The sequence below is a fragment of the Serinus canaria genome, chromosome 22 (assembly GCF_022539315.1).
Source record: "Serinus canaria isolate serCan28SL12 chromosome 22, serCan2020, whole genome shotgun sequence".
Taxonomy (NCBI): Eukaryota; Metazoa; Chordata; class Aves; order Passeriformes; family Fringillidae; genus Serinus; species Serinus canaria.
The window spans coordinates 2,020,202-2,044,892 of NC_066335.1; the positions used below are offsets into that span (position 1 = coordinate 2,020,202).

At 51.6% G+C, this 24,691-nt stretch overlaps 2 protein-coding genes across 12 annotated transcripts in view; one reads left to right on the forward strand and one right to left on the reverse strand.

Moving 5' to 3' along the window:
* Nucleotides 1–3,018: 3,018 nt before the first annotated feature.
* Nucleotides 3,019–9,813, reverse strand: LETM2 (leucine zipper and EF-hand containing transmembrane protein 2). 3 transcript variants are annotated; one of them, XM_030233240.2, is made up of 10 exons: nt 9,543–9,813; nt 8,830–9,271; nt 8,517–8,660; nt 7,806–7,940; nt 6,969–7,172; nt 6,339–6,458; nt 5,850–5,960; nt 5,631–5,717; nt 4,864–4,938; nt 3,019–4,278 (listed from the first exon to the last, which is right to left on the reverse strand). In XM_030233240.2, the coding sequence occupies exons 1-10, from the start codon at nt 9,587–9,589 to the stop codon at nt 4,228–4,230; spliced, it is 1,416 nt and encodes a 471-aa protein (XP_030089100.2). In that variant the 5' UTR covers nt 9,590–9,813; the 3' UTR covers nt 3,019–4,227. The 3 variants fall into 3 exon arrangements, with proteins under 3 accessions (XP_030089100.2, XP_050839001.1, XP_050839002.1); XM_050983044.1 differs by having other exon boundaries at nt 5,631–5,713; nt 5,846–5,960; nt 9,543–9,808; XM_050983045.1 differs by lacking the exon at nt 6,339–6,458 and having other exon boundaries at nt 9,543–9,808.
* A 1,409-nt stretch (nt 9,814–11,222) lies between these two features.
* The window catches only part of NSD3 (nuclear receptor binding SET domain protein 3), a 39,201-nt gene continuing 25,732 nt past the window's right edge, over nt 11,223–24,691 (forward strand). For 6 of the 9 annotated variants that reach the window (XR_007779366.1, XM_050983131.1, XM_050983136.1 and 3 more), the window contains exons 1-7: nt 11,223–11,532; nt 17,115–17,833; nt 20,514–20,582; nt 21,035–21,194; nt 21,983–22,137; nt 22,820–23,323; nt 24,094–24,220. Coding sequence is in view for 8 of the 9 variants with exons in the window: in XM_050983131.1 (XP_050839088.1) it covers nt 17,159–17,833; nt 20,514–20,582; nt 21,035–21,194; nt 21,983–22,137; nt 22,820–23,323; nt 24,094–24,220 (1,690 nt within the window). In the remaining variant the exon portion in view is untranslated. Of the gene's footprint in view, nt 11,533–11,590; nt 11,895–17,114; nt 17,834–20,513; nt 20,583–21,034; nt 21,195–21,982; nt 22,138–22,819; nt 23,324–24,093; nt 24,221–24,691 lie in introns of those variants that run through there. The other 3 variants (XM_050983134.1, XM_050983139.1, XM_050983132.1) reach the window with 2 other exon arrangements.

The following is a 24,691-nucleotide window of genomic DNA, read 5'->3' on the forward strand; positions in this document are numbered from 1 at the left end:
CTGTTTTTTCACGGCTCCAGCACTTCCCATAAAAATGTTCTAGCACCCCGCAGGGCCTGGGCAGTGGTGTGGGAGGTGGCTGGCCATGCATGGAGGGAGGGTGAGAGGGGCTGCCAGTCCCTCCAGAGCCCTTAAATGGTTAAACTGAGGCAGCTGAAGCAGCTGCAGCATCACCAGCCTCCCCGGCCTTTTTAAATGCATCTGCTTGTTGCTGTTTCCCGGTGTAAATTAAATCGATCAGCTGCACTCTGCCCACCCCCCACCCCCTTTAAATTAAGTAGAGCTTTTAATCAAGTGATTTATGTTGAATTTGCGGCCCTGGATTAAACTGGCAGCCCAGGCGGGGGGCAGGGCTGGGGGGCTCCATAAATCACAGCTCTCTCCGGGACTGGCTTGGCGCAGGGAGAGCTGGAGTTGGTGTTTACATCATCCCAAACTGCGGCTCTCACCGTCTCCTGCTCATTTCCTGGGGTTACCAGGAGGGCAATTAAATATGATAATAAGCAGAGCAGCTGCAGCAGAGCTCCCTGCCAGGCTGGGGAAGGGGCACATGCAGCTGGGTGCCCACAGCACTCCGTGGGGACACGGGGACACAGCATGGAGGGTCCCTGGGGTGCTGCCCTGGCTGGTGCCCAGCAGAAATCACGGAGGCTGATGGGACAGAGCTGCCTGAATGCTGGAGCCCAGCAGAAAAATTCAGCTCTCTCCTCTCCCTGATAACCCATCCTCTTCATGTGGGCAATCTGGGAGATGGGCATACCCCAAAAGTGTCCTCAGCACCCCACAGGCCCCACCCAGTGCTGGGGGGACCTGCAGGACCAAAGCACCCCCTGCCCACGGGGTGCCTGCAGCCCCTCCAGCTCTGCCCAGCACCAAGGTCTCTGCTTAGGAGGGAGATGGGACAGGATCCCTTGGGAAATGGCTCCAGGGCGATGGAGGAGCTAAAGGTGCTGCCCTCAGGAGCCCCTGAGCGGGTGGGGTGTGTTGGGTAACCACGTTTGGCTCTCACAGCATCCTTTGTCTTCTCCACTCCTTGCCTTCCTCGTTCTCTCCTTTTAAAGCCCTCGGACTGTGCAGCCCCGGGACAATTCTCTGGCCCCAGCCCAGGACATGGCTGATCTGCCAGCACTCAGCTGAGCTTTGTCCCCCTGCCAGCCGTGTCCCTCCTGTGCCATTCCAGCTCGGTGCAGGTCCCTGGCTCAGAGCAGGGCTCAGTGTGTGTGGAGGGAGTGATCCCCCAGCCTGGGGGCCATGGCTGCCTCCAGCCCCCACAGCCACCCTCCATCCCCCATGTCCCAGCCAGCTGTGGGGTCAGCAGGACCCCAGGGTGCAGCTCCAGCCCCCCAGAGCCGAGCAGAGCCAGAGCCAGATGTGTGCAGCTGTAGCTGGGGCACACAGCTCCCCCAAATCCCTGCAGTCCTGGGCCCTGGGGACACCTTGGGGACGTTGTCACCTGCACCCCGTCCTGCTCCATGCGAGGTTTGACAACGGAGCCCTGTCCCACACTGCTTTAGGCTGGGATGAAGCTCCATCTCCTTTGTTACACGTTTACAGCAGAGGCAGAAGGGCTGCAGGAATGTGCTGCTGGGATCCGGGAGCTGTAAATCCCAGCCTTTGTTGTGCTTGGGCCGCACTAAATCACTGCTTTTCCCTCTGAATACTAATCTCCTCCAAAAGTGCTGACCGGGGCATCTTTCCTCAGCAGCTTTCAGGGGAAGAGGCTGACGCAAGGCCCGGGGCTGGCGCTGCCACAGGAGCAGCATCCAGCAGAAATCCCCGGCTCCGGGCACGGCGCTGCCCCCGAGCTGGGGCAGACACGGGTGCCACAACACCTGGCTCCAGGCTGGAGCAGAGAGTGTGAAGATGCCCGGGGGAAGGATAAACAGCCAAGGAGCTGGTTCTCCAGGCTGAGGGGAGTCTGGAAGGTGTTTGGCACCGGCACGGCTGGAAAAGCTCTCCCCACGCCAAAGCACACACGGCCTTGGATCTCTGCAGCGTTTCATTTGCCCAGCGTTGCAGAACAGAATCCCGTGATTTATGGGGCTCCACGGGGGTCGTTTCCTCCCCTCGCTCAGAAGGTCATGCAGCAGAATTGCTGTCTCTCCCCTCTGTGTGCCTGCAGGGTACTGAGTCCTGGGAAGGTGCCCGGGGTCCCCACATGCCAGGCAGAGGTGAGAGTGGGCACGTCCCCAAGAGCCCTGAGGCAGCAGTGACCTGTGAGGCTCAGGGAAAAAAGCTGGCTGGCTTTTTGATCTGAAAAGGGGTTTGTTTAGAGGTGTGGAAAGGGTCTCTCTTGCCTCTGCTTGCCCCAGGGTTGGCTGCCCTGGGAGGAGGGAGGTTGGCACAGCCTGTGCTCACTTCAGGCTGAACACGGCTGTGGGGCTGGTAGTCACTGCAGGACATCCAAGGAAGAGCGAGCCCCAGCTTCCAGATCTTTCTAAATTGAAAACACAGGAGACAAACGGACACACGAGCCCTCGCACACACAGCACTGTGACGTGGTCGCGGTGCTGGAGGATGGGGACAAGGGAGCCACCAGAGCCCACCCAGAGCTCGCCCAGGGCAGGGCAGTGCCCAGGTGATGCCCAGGCTCCCCGCCAGTCCCTCTGCTCTCTCCATCTGTGAAACCTCTCAGCTGAGGAATGTGCTGCTGCCTCAGCAGCCGCTGCTGGCTGGCTCTGCCTTCATCCCGCCCAGGACAGCCGCCAGCCTCCTCCTCTCCCTCCTCCCGGAGCAGGGGCTGCCCACAGGAGCTCTGCGAGGGGCAGAGCCCTGGGAGCCGGCACAGCTCGGTCCTGGGATGGGGCAGGGAGTTCCCCGGGCCGGTGGAGGCCGGCTGGCAAAGGAAGGAGCTGTTACCTGATCATTTCACCCCAAACCTCCCCGGGCATCCAAAAGCTGCCAGAGAAACCCAGCTGGGTTTGGGAGTGGAGCAGTCCCGAGCTGGAACAGCAGGTGGGAGGAGATGCCTTCCCTCACTGTGGCGCTAAGAGGCAGCAGTGACTCCACAGCAAGGTGTTATTGAAATAACATTTATTCCATTTATTAGACACAGACCCAGCACTGAGGACGGGCTAGGTGAACAAGGACAGGCTCAGGTACAGAGCTGAGGACACAGGACACCTGACAGCTGGCTCTGTGTTGCTGTAGGAGCCTGAGGCCTCGGGTTTAAAGTGCTGCTCCTACCTGAGCTTGGAGAACTGGCTTTCAGTCGGATTGTTCTAAAGGCCGGCTGACCTCTGCAAGAGACATTTCATTCCTACTTAGCACCAAATCTAATTTTACAGTAAGTATAAATATACATATTTAAAATCCATAATGTGAGTAATTTCTCAGTATTTACATAGGACAGAGTAAAAAATTTAACAAATGCTAAAAACAGCTTTTCAGAATCCTCTGAGAGTCTGGCAAAAACCGAACCATCACTGGAGCATGTGAGGAGTCACTTTGCAAGTGTGGAGAGCACTTGGTGTGTATTCTGAGCCAGGGGAGGATTAACCAAAGCTCCACGCTTAGGAGAGGTGTGCAGGTCCAGGTTGCTCCCTCTTGTGACCCAGAGGGATCCTCAAAGTGCAAGTCTGATTCTGTCACAGTGTGTGGCACCTGCACAGCTCCCACTGGGGAAGCAAACACTCACAGGTGGAGGTTGCTCCTGTCCAGCAAGGCTTGAAGCCCTTCTGACCAGTCATACCACTGAGCGCTGCTCCCTCCCTCCCTGTGGCCACCCTCCTCAGTTAAACTGTGGCCACGTGGGTCATTGTGGGCTGGTCACTGGCTAAAACACCCAAATCAGGACCAAGAGCCTGAGCTGTGACCCTCAGGACAAGCTGCTGGCCCTGGGTGTGTGGGGATGTTCCTGCAAAGGATTTCACACTGCAGAACAGGCTTTGCTGGACCCCAGCCCAGCTTGTTCTGTGCACAGGCCATTCTAACACGAAAAGCTGCCTTTGCTAAGCACAAAAACCTGCTCAGGAACAGCACAGACAGCAGCACCATTATTAACATATTTACACCATAAGTTAAAAGTAGCAGGGCAAGGATCCAGCACAAAAGAGATGTCTGGGGCCATCCAGACAACAGTGGCCTAGTTGCTAACAAGCTTGGGACAGAGAGAGAGGCCCCTGAGGGCTACTGCCTCCTTGTGTAGAGCAGCCTCCTGGGAAATCCCTGCTCCCTTTGCAGGAGGTGTGGAGATGGAAGATGCTTCCTCCCAGGGCTGGCTCCAGGTTAGGCTCCATTGGCACCAGCCTTGCTGCTCTGGGATGCTTCCATTTTGGTCTAGGGGCAAAAGAAAAGGGCAGATTTTAGGCAGTACAGATGTTTTTTGAAATTCAAAATCTTTTCTGAAGGTGTCTTCTCATTTAGCATGGGAAGCTGCTCTGGAGAGGAACAGTTGATAAGGAGCAAAGTTCTTCAGGTTAAAGGAAATGGGAGTCTGTCTGGACTCCCCAAGTTGCCTTAAGCAGCATCCCAGATGTGCACACAAGCACCTAAATTGAAATCAAATATTCACAGAAAGAAAATGGGCAAAACAAAGACAATCACTGCAGAAATATTTTGACAGGTACAAAGTGGCTCTTACCCTGCTGACTCCAAGGGAAGGCTGGTCTGTCCCAGTGGCCCAAGGCAGATTATTAAGGAAGAGTACCAGGATATACCAGTAATTCCCCCCAGTTTGCTCTCTGCCATGTGTGGTATCTTTGTATTGAACAGCCCCCAGTGCAGTTCTCATCCAGTTTCTCCAGCTGCTCCCTGAACTCAGCAGTGTTCACAGCATCCTGCACTCCAAACTTCCTCAGTTTGGCTGCAAGCTGTGTGAAGAACAATCTCTTTTGGGAAGTGTAAGAACTCTGACAAGCTCACCTCTCGTGGGGGAGACTTCACTGATGCTTCAGAGAATGGCAATTTCTCTGTTGGCTGGGACACAAATTCTTCCTTCTTTAAGGAAAAAGCAGCTGTAAGTCACAGAACCCTCTCAGAAAGGCCTAAACCCCCCCAGGCCCTTCTCCCTTCTGACAAGGCTGTTCCCTGCTAACTCTGTCAAAGTTGTCCTGGCATTTCCATTGTTTCCCCAGTACAATTTAACTATGTGGAAATATTTCTGGCAGTTGATACAATATTCTTTGATTCCTGCTGCTGCTTTTATCAGCTGGGACTAATCTAAGGAATTCACTGCAGTGTGATGCTAAGAACCATATGCTCTGGCTTTCTTACTCCAGATATTTTGGCTCATTTTGTCCCAGACAACTGAACCCAAATTCACTAATAGGGCTAAAACCAAGTCCTCTTTAACTGGCTCCTCTGAGCTGAATGCACCTGGGCTGAGGCCTGAAGCAATTCAGGTTGAGTCCTCCCTGGCTGGGAGTCAGCACCATGGTACTCAATAACCTGCTGCTCCCAGGCACAGCACCAGCTGTGCCACAGCAGATCCCTGCTCCCTTCCCTTGCCTCTCAAATCACAACATGCAACTGTGAGGCTCTTGGGGGGAAAACACCCACACAGTGCAAGAACAGACACTGCTCATGCTCTGTGCTGTCGTGTCAAACATTGGGTTTGGAAAGGTTTGGTCACACCCAATTCCCAGCCACTTCAGCACATGTTTTCCAGCTTGCAGACTGCTGTTTCTAACCTTTCTTGCCTGTACAACAGGGGCAGGATCCAGGAGGGTCTCCTGACCTTCTAGCACAGATGTCATCACTCCAGCAGGTTCAGCTGTCTGCAGAACAACACAGAGTCACAACTTCAGTCCACTTGTAGAATCAGGAAACAAGATTCTATCAAAGTCCTTCATTTTTATAATGTGTAATGGTTGAGCTATTAACCTATCAGCTTTATTCAAACCACTTGCCTTGCTCTGTGGAATGGGAACAGATTGTGGCTTTACATCTATTAAGTACAAGGCACGGGAAAGCAGGAGCAGAGAAGAAGGAATGTTTTCCTTTAAATGCAGATCCAGCCACTGTTGGAAGAAAACAGAAGGAAAAATTGCTTCATATTGGCTCTATGTGAGTATTCATTAATACAACACTGTCCTTAAAGCAATCTTGAGTTTGGATAATACAGTTTTAAGTTACCATAATGAGAAGAAATGGGTTTGAAGAGTTAGGAATACCCCCCGCTTCACCTTGCTCCTACCTGGCCCTGGTTCTATTTGGTTTTCTCTTTAGTCTAGGACATAATCTGGACCCTTCATGCCTTAGAGCTCAGCTCTGTGAGTGAGGATCCAGCTTGAAACTCATGCATGAATTCTCAGGAAGCTGTGCCTGCTGCACCTGAGCACTGCCTGGAGCCTGTCCTCTGAGGAACCTCACAGCAGCCCAGGCCAGGGCACACTCACCTGCCCCAGCTGCTCCTTCAGCTGCTCCTCAGAGAGCCCCAGTGACCGCATCCCTCTGGCCCTGCAGGCGCTCTGCAGCTCAGGCACGCTCAGGCCACTGACCCCTTCCTTGGCAATCATCTGGAATGAACAGCAACATTCCCATCCAGGCACAGGGCAAGCCAAGACCCTGCTGCACCTGCAGGAACTTCTGTAGGTCCCCAATCCAATCTCCTGCTCAAAATTGCTCAGCATTTTCCATTTGTGCTTTGAACCCCTTTAGGGATGGGGATTTTGCAACCTGTTCCACTGTTTACCCACTCACTGATTTTATTTTTTTTTTCCTTATCAAGTTAAAATTTCCCTTGCTGCAATTTATGACCACTACCTCTGCACGAGTAAGTCTGGTTCCATTTTCCAAATAACCCCACTGCACATCAGAAGGCATCCCTTTTTTATAAGTTAGCATGACTCCAAAAGGAATGTTCTAGTGGCAACATCTGCAATGCCAGACTGCAAGGCTGCAGGGAGGTGAACTCTCATTCTATTTTCTTCTGGGATGTGTCCTGGGGAAGATCAGACTCTCATCAACACCAAACTGCCCTGCAGTGAGGGGGTGTGGGCAGCTCCTGGGTGCTGCTGCAGACCCACCTCATCGTCGGCCTTGATGCTGCGCAGCCGCAGCAGCAGCTGGAAGCGCAGCAGGTTGTTGGTGCCCAGGGCCTGCAGCTCCAGCAGCTTGCACAGGGCCACCAGCTGGGGCCTCTCCAGGTGCTCCAGGGTCAGCTCGTCCTCAAAGAGCTTGGAGAAGCGCACGACCTCCTGTGTGCTGGGGTTCCGGCCGCTGGGACGGTGCTGGAGGAGGCACAAACAGCCCTGAGCTGAGAGGGATCCCCAGCTGGAACCTCCTCACCTTCCCCTTCCCCACTGTGGAATGCCTGTCCCTGCTGGAGACAGCAAGATACAGTGGGACCCCCAGTTGGGAACCTCCCCCCTTCCCCTTCCCCTCCTAACAGGGGAATTCCTGTCCCTGCTGGAGATATAGTTAAAAGTCACAGTGAAACTGTTATTGAGTGGCCACTGGAAGTTCCAGGGGGAACTTCCAAGCTGGGAATTCCAGCCCTGCCAGGCTGGGAATTCCAGGGCTTGGCTGAGCTGAGGCAAGGCACAAACAGCCCTGAGTGGGATCCCCAGCTGGGAACCTCCCTCTCTTCCCCTCCTAACAGGGGAATTTCTGTCCCTGCATGAGACAGCACCATACAGTTAAAAGTCACAGTGAAACTGTTATTGAGTGGCCACTGGAAGTTCCAGGGGGTGAAAGGTGTTCCCTGCCAGGCTGGGAATTCCTGTGAGCAGGGCTCTGACTGCAGGGTGGGCAGGGACCAGCACTGACAGCTGCTCTGTCCCCAAAATCCTGGTACAGATCACCTGCTCTCTGCCCCAGGCAGCAGCTCTAAAGGTGTGTCTGTGCCATGGCTGCCATCCTACCTCATGCAGGTAATTGGAGAATTGTTTCCCTTTTCCTGTGTCTGGCTTGTTCCTTTTGGCCATCTCTGCAATGGTCTCCCGCAGGAACTTGGCTAACTCCAGCCTTGCATTCAACTTCTTCTTCAGCTTCTCTTCCTTCATTTGGGAAATACAAAGTTATAAATCAGAAAATGGAATTGCTGTGCACATTCCTTCTGATCCCTGTCTGCAGCACAGCCTTCCACCTGTCCCCCTCTGCTGAGTTTGTGGGGGTCCTCAGGACAAGGTGAGAATTTGACTCCATGATCTTAAAAGGCCGATTTATTATTTTACAATATTATATAGTATTAAAGAATGCTGTACTAAAATTATACTAAAGAAAAAGAAAGGATACAGACAGAAGGCTTAACAAGAATGAATAATAAAATCTCGTGACTGCTCAGAGCCTGGCTGTGATTGGCCATTAAGTTAAAGCAATTCACATGTTGGATAAACAATCTCCAGACCACATTCTACAGCAGCAAACACAGGAGAAGCTGAGGCTTCTCAGCTTCCCAGGAGAAAATCCTAGGCAAAGAGGATTTTTCAGGAAATATGACAGTGTCACCACTCAGCCCAGGAATGAGCTGGAAATGCCTCAGGCACAGGGTGAGGCTGATGCTCACTGGCAGCACAGGCAGGGAACAGCAGCCCTGCACAGATGTTCTGAGGAGCTGGGGACACTCCACAAACCTTTTTTGACTCCGTCTCAAACGTCGAGGGCAGCATGTCAGGGAAGAGCTTCAGGAACACAGGTAACAGAAACTCCATGAAGGGGACAATGACAAACACCAGGAAGGGAACCAGCCTGAAGAGATCTGCACAAGTTCTCAGCAGCTGTAGGGAGAAAAGCACAGCAGGGATTACCCAAAGATTATCACTCAAAGTGTGCCCAAAGAAGGGGAGTCAGATTTGGGTCTGTGTACCCCTGACACCCAGGAAAAAGCACTTGCATTTAATCATACTGTGATTCTTTGTTCCTGAACACTGACATTGTGGCACTTACCCTTCTCCTCTCCCTCCTGGTGAGCACCTGCCCGTGCAGCAGCCTCCACACCATTGGGGCAGCCACCTTGGTGTCAATCCAGAGCAGATGGAACCCATGGTAGTAATGCTTCAGCTCATCCACCACTCTCTGTCTCAAGGACTTCTTTGCCACAGGAGCCACCACCTGCTTGCCCAGGCTTTTAGCAGGTTTAGCTCCCTGGTTCCTGGGCTTTCCGTGGGGCAGGGGCCCCCCTGGCAGCTGCTGCCGGGGGCGGCTGGAGGTGTGCAAGGTGTGGGCAGGTGAGCGAGGCAGGGCGGTGCCCAGGTAGGCACGGCGTGGCCAGGGCTGGCTTTTGGAGTCCCTGCAGGTCCAGGTGAGCTGGGGATCAACCAGCTGGACAAGAGCACCGGCTGGGGAGCACAGAGGGCTGCAATGCGCCAGGAGACGGGAGCCCCTGAAACTGGAGAGGTGTTTCGGTAAGATCAGGGCAGGAGAAGCGAGTGCCGAGGCATCACACCCAAACCTCAGCACCAAACCGGCCCCGTGAAATCGCTTTTGTGCTGAGAGCCTGAGCCCCCAGCAACGGCTGCGATACCGAGAAACCGTGCTGTGCCAGCAGCTCATCTGTGAGGGGGGAGAAGCCCCGCCGGGTCTCTCGGAGCCGCCTCAGCAGGGAGAGCGACAAAGGCTGCGAACCCCCCCGAGGCCCGTCCGACCCCGCGCGGGCTCACCTGGCCCTGGCCGCGGCCAGGAGCGCGTTACAGCCGCACGCAGCCATGGCTGGGCCGGCCGCGGCGGGCCCTCAGCCCCGGCAGCGGCGCGGGGCGGCGGCAGCTCCGGCGGGCGCCGGGGGCCGCCGGGGCCCGGCCGGCCCCATCCCCGAGCGCTGCCGGGTGCCTCGGGGCCGGACCGGGGGCCGCCGCGCCGCCCCTTTCCGGTCCCTGTGCTCGTGCCGATCCCTGTCCCGGTTCCCTGGTCCTGGCCCTGGCCCTGGCCCTGGTCCTGATCCCGGTTCCGCTTCCGGTTCCGCTCACCGCCGGCCGCACTCCTCCCGCCCACAAGTCCCGTCGTGCCCCGCGCGCGCCGCTCTGACCCGTCGCCGCTCTGTGGTGCCTGCGCCATCGCGCCGCGCCACGCCCTGCTCGACGTCAGCCAATCAGAAGTCAGAATCGCTGTCCTGCCCGAGGCCTGCCCAATGGGAACGCAGTGGGGCGGAGCCTGACCCGAGGGGCCCTCGGGAAAAGCCGCTGATTGGGTGCGCGAGAATGGCGACGGCTCGCGGTCTGTGACGTCACGTGCCAGTGGCGTGACGCCATCGCGAGAGCGGGGAGTTGCTCATGACGTCACGCACACGGCGAGACGCTCGGGACCCTCCCGCGGGGCCCTAAAGCGCATCCAGGAGCCTCCCCCGTGCCCGTCCTGCCTCGGACGCGTCCGGGGGCAGCCGCAGCTCCCCCGGGCAGCTGTGCCGCGCCTCGCAGGGAGGAGTCGCTCCCAACATCCCCGGTTGGCGGCAGGCCGGGCCCTGAGCTGTCACTGCAGGCCCTGCCAGCGGCCTCGCTCCGCGCGGTGCCCTGAACACACAGAACGCAGCTCTGGGTGTGAGGGACGCAGGGAGCAGAGACTCCTCTGTGTCAGGGGGACAAACCCTGCCACGTGTGATACAAACGCTCTGCTCCCCCGTGGCTGAGGGGTGGGTGGAACACACTGATGGCTGGAGACACGTTCCCAGCAGGTGACAGGTGACTTGATCCCTTGAAATTTTTAATAGCCCTTCCAACCAGAGGCATTCTGAGATTCCATGAAATACTAGCTGGTTTTCAGAGACTAGAGAGGAATAAACATTTCGTTGAACCTGTGAAAAAAGGGTCCGGAACCCTTTGGCTAAGGGATGCCCAAACAGTTGAACGGTGCTTTAAAAAGTAGAAAATAAAATGGAGTAGATGGGTGAAAAAGGGGACAGAGCTCCCAATACGAAACTGGGCTTTAAACACATTAAGATTATGTATAAAAGAGCTTTTTCTGTGGGAATGAGGGACATAGATGAGTCTCTTCTCCTGCTCCTGAGGACACTCATCTGTGGCTGTTCCTGTGCTGTGCACGGGCCTTTAGGAAGGTCCCTAAAGTCAGGAGCAGAACCACTTTTTAAATTTCCTTCCTTACAGCTCTTTCCAGCCCAGCCCCTTGTCCTTCTTGTCCGAGGAGCCCAGAAAGGGACACAAATCCCGCCCAGTCCCCTCTTGTTCCCGGCTCCTCTAGGGGGTCACGCCGCCGCTACCTCCGGCCGAACTACATCTCCCGTGACGCCTCGCGGCGGGCACCGCCCCAGCGGCCAATGGGAGACGGCGGCGCGTGCGCGCGCGGCTGCGCAGTGCGGCGGCGGAGGGGGGCGGGCGGGGGCGGAGGCGCTCGGCGGGGCCGCACCGGCACAGCCGCTCCAGCGCCGCCGCCGCCAGCGCCTCCCTCGGCCGCCGACCCGCCGGACCCGCCGGGCCCCGCCAGCGCCTCCTTCGGCCGCGGCGGGCGCTGGGGGCGGGCGGTCACCCCGGGGCGGAGCCGGCGCCAGCGGCGGGGGCGCGGAAATCGAGGCCGGGGCTCCGTCGCGGCCTTGCTGGTGCTGCGGGAGGAGGAGGCGGAGGCCCCGCGCCGCCCCCGCCGCCGCCTTTGTCTGCGCGGGGCCGGGCGGACGCGGCGGGGCCGTGAGAATGGAACTGACTGAAGGTGAGCGCGGGGCCGCGGCGGCCCCGGGGCGGAGGGGCCGCGGCCGCCATGTTGCTGCGGGAGCTGCGGCGGCACCGGGGCGGCGGGGCCGGGCCCCGGGCAGAGCCCGGCTAGGGCAGAGCCCGGCCGGGACAGGCCCCGGCTCGGCGCCGTGACGCGGGACCCCCGCGCCGTCCCCCCCGGCCGGCTCCGCGCTCCCCGCTCCGGCCCAGCCGCTCTCACCGGGGCCGAGCCCCGTCCTGCTGCGGGCGAGAAATTCGGGGTTTCGCCCACCGGAGCCGTCGGTGTTACCGCGCCGCGGCCTCCGCAGCTCGAGGAACGGGGTTTTATTGCGCGCGGGAAGAGCTGCGCATCAGCGAAGGGTTTGTTGTTGCTCTGGTGTTATTTTTCTGCGGTGCTGTTGCGTTGTGCTGCACTTTGTTGTGGTCTCGCTGTGCTTTCGATACGCTCGGTCGTTTCAGTGCAATTTGTTGTTAAAAGTCTTAACGATGACACAGTTCTACGGATGTATAGTAGCCCGAAGGACAGTATGAAGTAGCCGGTAGTTATAGTTGATGGGAAAACTAGCTTGTTTTGATGGCTGTTCAAGTCTTTCAGTGACCTTTTGCAGAAATGCACAGTGAATGCTTTGGTAGTTATATATATATTTTTTTTTTTATATTATTGTTATTTTTATTAACTGCTTGGAAGGATTTTGTTCCAAAGCCTGAACATGTGCTTTATGAAGGTGCAGGGTGAGAGTGAAGAATGATGGTCAAAGACTGTATGGTTTTTTTTAATACAAACATATTTTATATTTTCCAGTTTCACGGCTTTGCCTGAGTTTGAGGGGGTTTGTGTGAGACGTGTTGTGGTTCTTACCCTGGCTGTGATACCTGATTTCTGGCTTCATAGCAGTATTAGCCCATGACTTGTCCTGAAGATCCAGAGTTTTTGCTCCATGTTTTCCATTTGAATCCCGTGGCTCTCAAAACAAATGAGTCTCTGAGCTCCTTTTTCAGACAAACCACTTTTCTCTGCTGCCCAAGTTGTTTCTTTCCACAACACCGTGGGAAACTTCTTCCAAATGCCCTTATCTAGCTCAGTTACAGACGTGACTGTTTTTTCTGGCATTCAGAAACCAAATACAAAACACCTTTACAAAGGTGCACAGGGAAGCAGCCTCACCTCATGCTTTAAAGTTTGTCAAGAGGCCTCTGATTCACCACTGGTGTCTGCCAGGAGGAACAGCTCAGTCCAGCTGGAGTCAGGAAAAATCCACAGGCTGTGGGTTTCCTGTTAAATACTCAGGTGCAGGTGAAAATTTGGCATTGTCTTAACGTGTGCAAACAGAGCTTTGTCTGGGGGATTTGTTAAGGACATGCAGAGAAGGATGGGACAAAGCAGATTGCACAGACTGAATGCAGGGATTAGTAGGAACAATTGTTTTATTTCTCTCTGCAGTTCATACAGTTCTGACCCGCTGGGATGATGTTCCAGGTGGCAGGGGTGTCCCTCTGAGTCGTAGTTAATGTGACTGGGAGCAGTGGGTGTGCTCAGCTCAGGGGAGGAGCGAGGTGCAGGGTGTGAACTGCAGAGAGGTGTGAGAGTGAGGTGTGTGTGAACTGCAGGCTTAGGGGTTTGAGAGGTCAGGAGTGATTGCATCACTTCAGACACCCAGCCTGTCCAGCCAGGCAGCTCTGTCTGTCTGTCAAACACCTGCAGCAGTGAACAGCTCCTGGGAGCAGTTGCTGTGTTGGTTGGGTGCCTGAGGAGAGCAGCACCAGTGCAGCTTGGATCCTTTGGGGTGAAGCAGCACAGGAAATGGCAGTAAACATCTGTGGGGTAAGGAGGGGTTGGTAGGATGTGAGCAGAGGTTTGCATCTCTCTGGTTTAGGTCTGTGTGGACAGGAACTGGGTGGTATTTGGACATTAAGATATCCTGGAACTTCTGCTTTTGAGGCTGGTGATAGAAAGGCCAGCTCAGGGGGATGAGGCAGTGACACCATTCTGAGCACACACGACTGACTCACAGCAGTGCTTCCAGCTCCCTTAGGAGCCAGCAGGCCAGCTCCTGCTTCACAACACACACCTTCCATCCAAAAAACACCTCACCTCTGACTGCACTAGCCCTGGGTAGGCATTGTCAACAGAAAAAGGAGGGAAAAGGTTTGGTGAAAGCTCTGTTTAAAATGTGTGTATGCTGGACTTCATCAGTAGCTGTTGTGTTTCTCCCTGCTGTGGCCATAGCCAGTCTCAGCCAGACCTAGAGATTGGGGATAAGAAAAGCTGTGATCACACAGGATTGGAGTTGTTTGATAATCTGAGGTCAGTTGTTATTTAGTCCAATACAGCGTGGAAGCAAGGTTTGAGAACTTCAGGTCTTGTTTTCTGAAAGCAAAGTTGAAAAATACTCATACTGAAACTGGTTTTAGGTAAGTGGAATTGTTGGTGAGAAGCTGAACCTGGAGGGATCCATAATCTCTGCAAAACCTTCCCCTCACTGAGCACTCACTCTTGGAATGGAACTGGTTTTTTGAGTTGTGCTCAGTTGAGCTGAGAAGCTTGGGATGGGAACTGAAACTAACAGTGTTCACTTAAGGAAGAGCTCTACTAGGCTGACCTGCCTTATTCTGTGCTGCTTAAATTTTTCCATCTACCTTTTCCTCTGTTCCTTTGAATTGGGACTTTCCCATGGATGACAGGAAAATATTTACTGAAGGTGTGTCAAGTGTCAGTGTTTGTAAATGGCCCTGTGTCCCTGTCTGTCCTGGGGAAGGACTTGAGCAGAATGGGGGATTCTCACCTCCAAACAGGAAACATTCTCATTAGGAAATACAGTTGTACTTTGGAAAGTGTTAATTTCAAATTGTTTCATTGTTGATTTCAAGTTGTTTGCAGCTGTGAAGTGTCCATTTCCTATAAACCTTGAAGTGATGAAACTGTTTCTTTATCTGTTCATCTCCAGTGTTGTATCAGTGCAGGATCTGTTATGGGTCATGTTTGAAAGCCAAACTGTACAGTTCACAGGAGGCTGACACGGTGGGTTCATGGAGTAATCACTGGCATAGTGAGAAGAATTTATTCTGGAATACTTTTCTGCAAGATCAGCTGGAAATCCTGTTTCCCTGTGGTCTGGGTGGTGTTGCTGTGTGGCAGGGACAGCTCTCTGTGGTGACAGTGGAGTGTTCTTCACATTAGTGCTTAGGAGGGACATACACAAAGGGATCCTTGCTTGGGTTTGGCTGTTGAGATTCCTGTGTGTTCAGGGTTCCTCATGGTGTCCTGCTTTTGGGGGTCATTCTAGGGCCTGTCCTCTCACTGTAATCCTGCCCAGGTGCCACTTCACTGGGTAACATGTGGGGCAGAATTTTGGGCAAGGAGAGTGGGAAAGTCTGGCTGTGTTAACAGTGATGGCAGCGAGGAGGTGGCAGAGATGTCAGTGCTGTGGGGGGCAGAGAACAGCCTTGGTGCTTTGGGGCTGCTGGGACAGTTTGTGGAGCCCTGACCCCCTCCTCAGCCTGCACAGAGCTCCTGAGGAACCAGTTTGGGATGGGGTGTCCCAGCTGTGCAGCACAGGCTGAGTGACACAGGTAAGCTCTGGAACAAGTGAAAAAACCAAAATCATAACTTTGTTCTTTAACTGTGGCTCCTAAATCCAGTGTAAATGCAGTGCTCTGAAGTTCATTAATCCACCCTTCTGTCATGGAGCAAAACAAAGCACAAGGGCAGCCACCTCTGCAGAGCCTGTGGGAACTGCATTGGCAGCTGGGACCGTGCCCTCCCAGCTGTGGATGTTCCTGAAGTGCTGCCACAGCTTCCCAATAGTTTTTTATAAGTATTCAGAAGATTGAACCTGGTTTTAGTAAAAAATAAAAGCCAGCCTAGTGTGAGAATCTACTGTTTGCTCTTCGGTTTGGCAGATGGAAAGTAACAATTCAGTGGTAAATTGTACAAACAGTCCCACTTCCTCTTCCCAGAACTGGGGTGGGTTGGGGCTTTTGACCTTGCTGTGCAATCCCAGTGCTGCTCCTCAGATCTGCTGCCCCTGACGGTGCTGCCTGTGTTGGTTTGCTGGCTGATGTGCAGAGCTGTGGAGGAAGGGATGGTTTAATGGCCCCAAGGTTTAAAAGTTCCTGCAATGAGAGAATTCTGCTGCAGAACTTTGTGCTGTTATTGCCCTGAATTGCTTAATTACAGTGACAAACGTGCCCAAGTCAATCTCACAGACAGTGAAGATGAGGACAGCCATCAACTTAATCAAAGTGTGAAGATCATTGAAAACATCACCCCAAAACATCCAGCACAAATCTGTTACAGTTCTTGCTCCTGTTGGAACTTCAGTTACTTTTTGCAGTCTTAGAGGAGGGAAGTTCTCAGTGTTTGGAAAGCTCTAAGGTATTGAGATGCACAGCTCTGGGAGGGTGAGAATTGCATGTGGGCAGGGTTTAGTGGAGGTTTCCTTTAGAAGAAGTGTCTGTGGGATGCATTAATGTCATTTCTAACCCAGACCAAAAGGGCACAGTAACCCTCCTGTGTGCCCACACAGGCAGAACAAATACCATGGGGCTGTGTTTGCTTTGGAAGGGCTGAACTAACCCTGTGGGAAGCAAACTGGTGTTTCTTACCTGCAGGTCAGGTCAGGTCACTGTGTGTTGCTTCTTGTTGAACATTGAGCTGCTTACGTGAATGCCAAAGCCTTCTCTGAGCCTGCAGTTAAGTTTTGGAAGTCTAACTTTGATTGAGTCTGATTGTGGTGTTTCAATATGCACTGGAAGGTTGAAGGTGTGGAATCTCATTCAGTGAGTAACCTCTGGGTTTGGGGGTCTGTTGATGCTGAGGCTCTGAACCATGCAGTGCTTAATATTGAAATTAAGTGTGAGGGGCAGGAGAATAACCCTCCTCACACAGCTGCTGGGAGCCAGTGCATGCAAACTGTACCCTGCTTTTCTGGGGAGGGACGAGGTTGGGAAGCTCCATCTGAGGCTGCTGCAGGGCACTGGTTTCCCAGTGGCCAAGGTGGAACGACCCACTTGTTTTCATTGTGCTGTTGTTCAGAGCATCCTATGGCTTGCCCAAAGGCTGCTTGTGTCTCAAACTTTGGCAAAGAGGTGGGGAGGGAGGAGGAGAAGAGGTTTCTCTGTTTGTCTTTCTGTGGTGTTCCTGGCTTGTGCAGTTTACAGTGACTGTGTCAGGACAACTTGGTACCTCTTATCTGCTGCAGGATGAAATGGTGTCCAGCTGCTTCAGGCTGGAATAACCCTTCCTAGGACATGACTGAGAAGGCTGTAGAGAGTGCTGGGGAGTTTGGCACCATTACTCTGACTTTGTAATACTTGGGCTTGCAGTTCTTAAACGCTCATAGGTGCTTCTGATATTTTTTAAAATGTCTTGGAAAAGAAGAAATTTACCATATGAAAGACATGCTAGTAGCCCTTTTTAAAGGCTCAGTAACAATGGTACTCTAAATCCACCTGAGGGTGTCTGCTGAATAGAGAGGGGGAAATCATTTTTAAGATCCCTTTTTTCCTCAACTATTTAATTTGCTTAATTACTGTTTTTTAATTTACACTGACTTCTTATTTCCCTTCCCCTGCCTCTAGGCCCTATGAGAAAAAGGGAAAGCTAAGGATGCTGGAGCAGAACAATGGATTTCTCTTTCTCTTTCATGCAAGGGATCATGGGAAACACAATTCAGCAACCACCTCAACTCATTGACTCGGCCAACATCCGCCAAGAGGAGGCCTTCGATGGCAGCAGTGACATTGCCGAGGATGGGGGCCGGACGCCGTACGAGGCCGCGCTGCAGCAAGGCTTCCAGTACCCCACGCCATCCGAGGAGCTGCCCCCCCTCACCAACGGCTACCCCCCGGCCATCAGCATGTACGAGCCCCAGGGCAAGTACCAGGGCTACCCTCAGTATCCCAATGGATCTGCCAACGGCTTCGGGACGGGCAGGAACTTCAGCCCCCCGGAGTATTACCAGCTGGAGAACTCCAACAGGCCACACGAAGCGGTGGAGAAACCTTCCCCTCCTCCCCAGCCGCCGCCTCCGCCACCGCCTCCACAAGTGGGGATTCCAAAGAAGACTGGCTCACCAGAGATCAAACTGAAAATAACCAAAACTATCCAGAACGGCAGGGAATTGTTTGAGTCCTCCCTGTGTGGGGACCTGTTGAATGAAGTCCAAGCGAGGGAGTACGCTAAGGCAAAACATGAAGGGAGGAAAGAGAAAAGGAAAAAAAGTAGCAAGCATGACTCTTCCCGATCGGAAGAGCGCAAGTCACACAAAATTCCAAAATTAGAACCAGAGGAGCAAAATGTAAGTGGAATGGTAATTCAGCCATCTGTACGCCTGGTATTGTTGATGGAGAGCGTGTCCAGCAGGGTTTGTCCTTGTTCTGGCTGTGTGCACGCTGAGTCACCGGGCTTTAGTTACTCATCAGAGCCCCAGGATGAGGTTGCCAGGAGCTGTGTCTGTAGGTAACGCAATGTCGGTTTAAAGGCTCATGTGAAAAACAAATTTTAGAAAAGGTTATATATTGTTTTTAAATATTATTTAGTGTTATAACATGGTTAGAGTTTGCTACACTCTGGCCAGTGTTGAAGATGGAACTGCTGGACGAAAGCTCACATATTCCTGAAATTGCCTCTCAAAAGAGTGCTAGATTGTTGAGTGGAAAGTGAGGTTCCTTGGGGTATTCAGCAGTGAAACATTAATTAATCTTGTACCACATTGTCCATATCCAGAGGATGTACATCAGATGGTGTTAACTGAGATTCTGGGAAGCAAAGACCCAGATTACCTTGGTGTCCTCTCATTCTTTTTCTTTCAGTTTCATATGCCACTCCAGTACTTGTGTTTAGTTTTCTAGTGCTTGTTCCTTCCACCTCTGTGGTGCTGGTTTCTGCCTCTCCCAGTTTGAGGGAATGGGTGGCAGAGAGGCTGGTATCAGGAATGGGGAAGTTGACATTTCTGGCAGGGACAGAAATTGCCCAGCACAGGCTGGGCTGTTACAGAACGTAGCTGAGTTTGTTGTCAGGCCTGTGAAAGCCCTTGGTGCTTGCTGTTGTCAGGGAGAAGATCCTGTCCTGCAGGCACCAGCTCTGATCTGGTAGAGTGGGTTCTGTGTTGCAGGGAGGTGCTGGGGCCCCTGTGAGGCTGTAGGAGCTGCTGTGTCCTGCTGGCACTCCCTGAGCAGTGTCTCTCTTGCACTGTACCTGCTTTCTGGCCAGACTCCATCACCCCCACATCAGGCTCTCAGTTTGTTTCCCCTCTTACCAGTGACTCCTGTTCTACTCCTGGAGCCTCAGCTGTGCCTGTCCCTCTGGCTGTTACCTGCTTACCATGAAAATGGAATCTTCTCTCACAGACTGAACTAAAACCTTGCATCTTGAATTCCAAGCTCCTAGTCATGTGTGTCATCTAGAGTTCACCAGAAATCTTGGTCTTGCTATTGTCTTCCTGTTTGCTTTCATTTTTCTTTCTAAAGGTGGTGTTGCAATAAATGTTTTGTGTAACCCAGCCCTGTTTCAGACATGGCCTGCTCTGACAGGGGCAGGATTTTCTGCTGGTGGTTCTCAGTATGAGTTTGCCAGGGCAGTCTCAGGTCTGTTGTCCCATCATTTTGCTTTCCACTGCACAATTTCATCTTCATGTACACTTTTGTCATCTTCAGTGTTAATGGTGTGAGACTTGTGACTTGGGATCATCTTCATAGAAACAAACAACTTTTGGTACAGCTGTGGTTGTCTTTTAGTTTTGCACTCAATGAGGCTGTGGCAAGTCAGATGGTCACCAGTTGTTCCTTGTTCTGATGCTGTAATTTCAGAGGAAATCCACTGACTCTGAGGGGATGCCCATACTAGAGAGGCTGATTTAAAATGGAAACATTGTGAAAACACTGGTGAACGTCAAGCTCTGAATCCTTGTTTTGAGAATCAGCCTCTCTGCTCAGTAGTTGTGGTCTGTGAGGAGCTGGAAGTTTGCAGCCTGTGAATCCAGCTCGACTCTCCTGGCAGAGGGGAGGTTTCACTAACTCCCTGGAGCTAAAGAAAGGCAGGAGTCAGTGCTGTGCTTCCTGCTGTGCAGGGAGGAAGAATTTCTGCCCAGCAAATAGCAGTGTGATTAGTCTTAAATGAAGGTTGTGTACAGACAGCTCCAGATGAGACACTGGGCTGTGCTCCCCCCTGACCTGAGCTGCTCTGTCCCTTTTCTTGTGTCCCCAGCAGGGACTGATGTGGGGTCTGTGCTTGGAGTGGCCTGGCAACAACAGGGTCCTCAGCATTATTAGTTCCTCACTGCTTGTATCTGACTACTCCTTCTGCTGCTCTTTGAGTCCTTTGACTTATGTGCTGCAGGAAAAGCAAGTGTGTGGCATTTGTCTCCTGAGGTAGTTCCCAGCTCACCCTTACCTCAGCCCCTGTCCCTCACACCCACTGGCATGGCCACCCCACATCAGTGTCAGCTTCTGGTCAGGGCTAATTCTGCTCTGTGTTATGGACTTTTGATCCTCCAAATATATTTGTCAACTCTATGCAAAATAACATCGATTTTACAATGATCATGTTGTATATTTAGCACAATTTATGTACTGCAGTTCTTGCAAATAACTGGTGCACAGTGAGACTCACCACATCGCTGTGGATATCCTCACATGGGGTTCTCTGGTTTTTGGAAATTGTGTGTCATTTTAGGTGAAAAGTTACTTGGATTTGCTGTTTCTCAATGTATGTTCTTCTGTCATCTGTTACAGGAGAGCATAGTTATATTTAGGTGTGATAGTAATGTAAATAGGGGAAACCAGGTATTTCTTTATTGTGATGTTACTATGTTAATTGGGTACAAGGAATAGTCATATTCACATTTTCTGGGTTCATGGTTGCCTTTCTCTCTGTGAATTATTTTTTCTGCCTGGTTTCACTATTATCTTCTGTTGTTTTACTGTCCCCTTACAGTGTGTTGTTTTCCTTTTTTCTCTTCATTGTTACCCATTTCTTAGAGACCAAATGAGAGGCTTAGCACACTCTCTGAGAGACCAAGAGAAGATGCAGTGCTGGAGGAAGCCCCGGTTAGTACATGTACCAATTAACACTTTTGGAACTCGGAGAATATCACTATTTTTGGACTGTTTCTTCTTTAATTTATCTGATAAATCAGTTGTCATTTCTTTTAAACTCTTACTACTCTCATTACTGCATCAATGCATCTCTTATTGTACTGGATTTATTGCTTTATTTTATCCTAAAAGCAGTATTTCTAATCAACTTAGGAAGCAGAATCCTTTTTGGGGGGTGGTGGCAGTTGCTCTTTTGTGTCTCTGTTTGTCAGTGATGTTGTTACATAAATCCCAGCTGCGTGCAGCTCCTTTCTTTCACGTTTCTAAGAAATGTTTTTCTCATCTTGGATTATCAAACCTCAGGGATATCTGAGAGAACAACAACAAGTCCCTGTGGATGGCGTGTGCATCTCCAAGTGCTCTAAATCCTCTCCTGTGGCTTTAATCTGGTGTTTCCTTTGCAGGTCCAGCAGCTCGTGCCATCCCTTCCAACGCAGGTCACCCATGATGTCAAGTTCCAGGTTGGGGATCTGGTTTGGTCCAAGGTGGGGACGTACCCATGGTGGCCTTGCATGGTGTCCTGTGATCCACAGCTTGACGTGCATACCAAAATTAATACAAGAGGTAAAGGAGGAAGCTCTTTGCCAGAGTATCAGGTGTCTGTAGCTGTTCTGTTATTAAAAATATCCTCATTCTAAACTGCCTTTGTGGGCTGAATTCTGCTGTGTGTGTGCTGAACAGGACAGTCCTGGCACACACAGAACTGGCACCTGGGATGTGACCTCTCCAGGTGGCACTGTGGGAATAGGCTGGTGCACAGGTGTTTCTGTTTTTCTCAAGTCAGTGGGAGAGTCCATTGTGGGTAGGGTGTCCTGGGCAGCTGTTGTTGTGTTGAGGGTCCCCAGGACGAGGTGAGAGATGAGAATTGACTCCAACTTCTCAGAAGGCTGATTTACTATATTATGATGTAATATTAAATTAAAAGAAAACTACATACTAAAGCTATACTAAAGAAAGAGAAAGGAGATATTAGAAGGCTAGAACAAGAATGGTAATAAAAACTTGTGACCGACTTGGATGTGATTGGTTATTTAATTAAAAACAATTCACATGGAACCAATCAAAGATACACCTGTTGGTAAGCAACCTCCAAACTGCATTCCAAGCAATCAGACAATTATTGTTTATGTTTCTTTTCTGAGGCTTCGCAGGAGAAAATCCTTAGCAAAGGGATTTTTCAGAAAATATCATGATAACAAGCATCCATCCCAAACTGTTCTGGATCTGGCCTGTTGTATTTCTGCACTTGGGCCAGGTACCTCCACTTGCGGAAGGAAGCACTGGGGAGGAGGAAGGTGTGAGCTGAACAGAGCAGTGTTGGTACAACTCCTGAGTGGTTTTTGCCCTTTCAGGTGCCCGGGAATACCACGTACAGTTCTTCAGCAACCAGCCAGAGCGGGCCTGGGTGCACGAGAAGCGCGTCCGGGAGTACCAAGGGCACAAACAGTACGAGCAGTTACTGGCTGAGGCAGCCAAGCAAGCCAGCAACCACTCTGAGAAACAGAAGGTACAGGGGACACTGGGGGGATCATCTCTGTAAGGGGCATGCTCTAGGGCAGGTCTGGAAGTCTTCAGGGCTTTGCCTTGAGATGGACTGGCTGCATCTCACCAGCAGAGAATTCTGTGTCTACATTTATTGAAGTAAAGGACGACTCCGTCGAGGGGGAGAGAATGATGTATCTGACTTTAACTTATTAGAAGGTTAATTAATTACTTTATTATACTATACTATATACATTTCATCTAAACTGAATCTGCCAAGCACTTACTTTGCAAATAACTGCACTTCTCTTTTGATTGCTTTGTGACTGTCAGCTGACAGTCCAGACACACACACTTTCTCAGCCCTAATAGGCCAAGGAAATAAAATATCCTCACTTTAGGTAAACAGTCTCTATATTGCATTCTACTTTGGCACAACACAGGCATAGCAAGTGATAAGAATTGTGCTTTCTCTTTTTCTGAGGTCCAGAGAATGTGAATCTCAGAAATATTCTTGGGAAAAATTGTGCCTTGCTTTTCTCTATGAAGAGAATGTGGCAACATACATTCAGTGTCAAAAATACCCTCTAAATGAAGAGCAGACTACAATCTGCTGCCTGAGAGATGCAGAGACCCTCAGGGTTGTGTTTTAAGGGCTGTAATGGCAAAATCTTCAGTGTAACCAACTGCTTGTCTTTTCCCCCAAGATTCGCAAGCCGCGGCCGCAGAGGGAGCGAGCGCAGTGGGACATTGGCATTGCCCATGCCGAGAAGGCGCTGAAAATGACCCGGGAAGAGAGGATAGAACAGTACACCTTCATTTACGTAGACCAAGAGCCAGAGGAAGCTTTGGCCAAAGCCAAAAAGACTGCTGCTTCCAAATCAGAGGCCAAGAAGAACCGGCGGCCGAAGGCGGCGCCGAGCTCGCAGCCAGAGCACGGCGGCGCGGCCGCAGGCTCCTCGCCTTGCCACGGCGAGCGCCGGCAGGGCCAGCGCAGGCACTCCAGCCTGGAGGAGGAGGAGGCTCCACCTGTGAAAATCGCCTGGAAAACAGCTGCAGCTAGGAAGTCCCTGCCAGCTTCGATCACCATGCACAACCTGGATCTGCAAAAGTGTAACATGTCTCCGGTTGTTAAAATTGAACAGGTTTTTGCCCTTCAGAATGCTGCTGGTGATGGAAAACTCATCGATCAATTTGTTTATTCCACTAAGGTACGTGCTTGGTGCACTGACCCCTCTTTTGCTCCTGAGTTAGCCTGAGCCTGCCTTCCAGGGGAGCTTGAGCTGTGTCCACCAAGCTTTCACCACCTATGTTCCTTTCATTGGAGAGATTAGCAGACAGATGTGACAATAAAATCTTTCAGTGCACTGAACCCCACATTCAGTGCAGCTCTGGCAGTAACTGTTTTGCTGGTGGCAGAGCAGCTCCCTACAGATGACCATGTTTTTGTTTGTAACACATTAAATATATTGAATATCTTCAGCTTCCTAGTTGAAATAGTCCAAAAATTCTTGATAAAATCAGTGGTTTTGTAGGAAACAGATGACAAAACTGTTAATAATGTACTAAAAAGTAATAACTACATTTTGTGTGACAGACTTTTAAATTGAGTTCTGCCTCTGAGCTTCCTTCAGGTGCACAGCAGCTTCCCACAGTCAGTGTAAGGAAAAGGCTTAGGACTATTTCTCTGCCTCCTTCTTCTGCCTCTCTACCTGGAGAGTGTTTATTTCATCCTAAGCCCTATAGAGAAGGTAATGTTTAGAAGAGTCACTGGAATTATTTTTTCCTTGTGTGTGAGGGGAGATTGTGAGGGGGTGGAAAGTTGTGCAGGGAAGCAGCTCCGTAGTAGATTAATCCTGTCTATGTGTTGGGTTGGAGAGCATTGATTGTTTCTGTTCTGAGATTCAGGGGCAGGCTGTTACCTGGTAGCAGCACACCTTTGTAACAGGGAAAGACAATCTTTTCCTTTTTTCTTTTCAAGGGAGTTGGTAACAAAACAGAAATAAGCGTCAAAGGACAAGAGAAACTTAATTCTTCGTCAGCTCAGAGAAGTGAGAAGGCAGTGGTGCAAAATGCATCCTCTCCTGAGACAACTTCTGGGGCAGCAGGTAGGGAAACTGCAATCCTGCTCTGAACCTGAGCCTGCAGCGTGAGAATTCAAATATCAAACCCAGCATTTTCTCATTACTTAAGATTTATTAACATCTTTCTGTTCACATAGTAATTGTAATGAGCATGGCTGTGTCACACATGTGAGCCAGCATACACAGCATGGCTGTGGGGTGGGATTGGTGGTTTGGCCTCTGAACTTTGTGTCTGCAACTTACAGCCTGAGGCAACATACTCAAGGGATGATGTCCTGTGCAGAGCAATGGAAAGTTGGTTTAGAAGACAACCCAGTGGATGTGTGTTAGCAGGGTATTGCCATGGCTTTTGGTCCCAAATGGAAAATACGAGAGCTGTCATGAAAGCAAAAAGAGTCAGGAAGTGGCACATTTCAGTAGGGAATGTCTGATTGGAGATGGAGACTCCCTAGGCTTTGTTGTTCAGTTTTTGCATGACCTGTTAAAAACCAGGGA

Bases quoted from the DNA above. Each gene is read 5' to 3' on its own strand.
- LETM2 (XM_030233240.2), bottom strand. From the start codon at position 9,589: ATGGCTGCGTGCGGCTGTAACGCGCTCCTGGCCGCGGCCAGGGCCAG. The intron at 8,661-8,829 runs GTAAGTGCCACA...TTCTCCCTACAG, and splicing joins CCAGGAGGGAGAGGAGAAGG to CTGCTGAGAACTTGTGCAGA. The intron at 5,718-5,849 runs GCAAGTGGTTTG...GTTGTTCTGCAG, and splicing joins TTCCCATTCCACAGAGCAAG to ACAGCTGAACCTGCTGGAGT.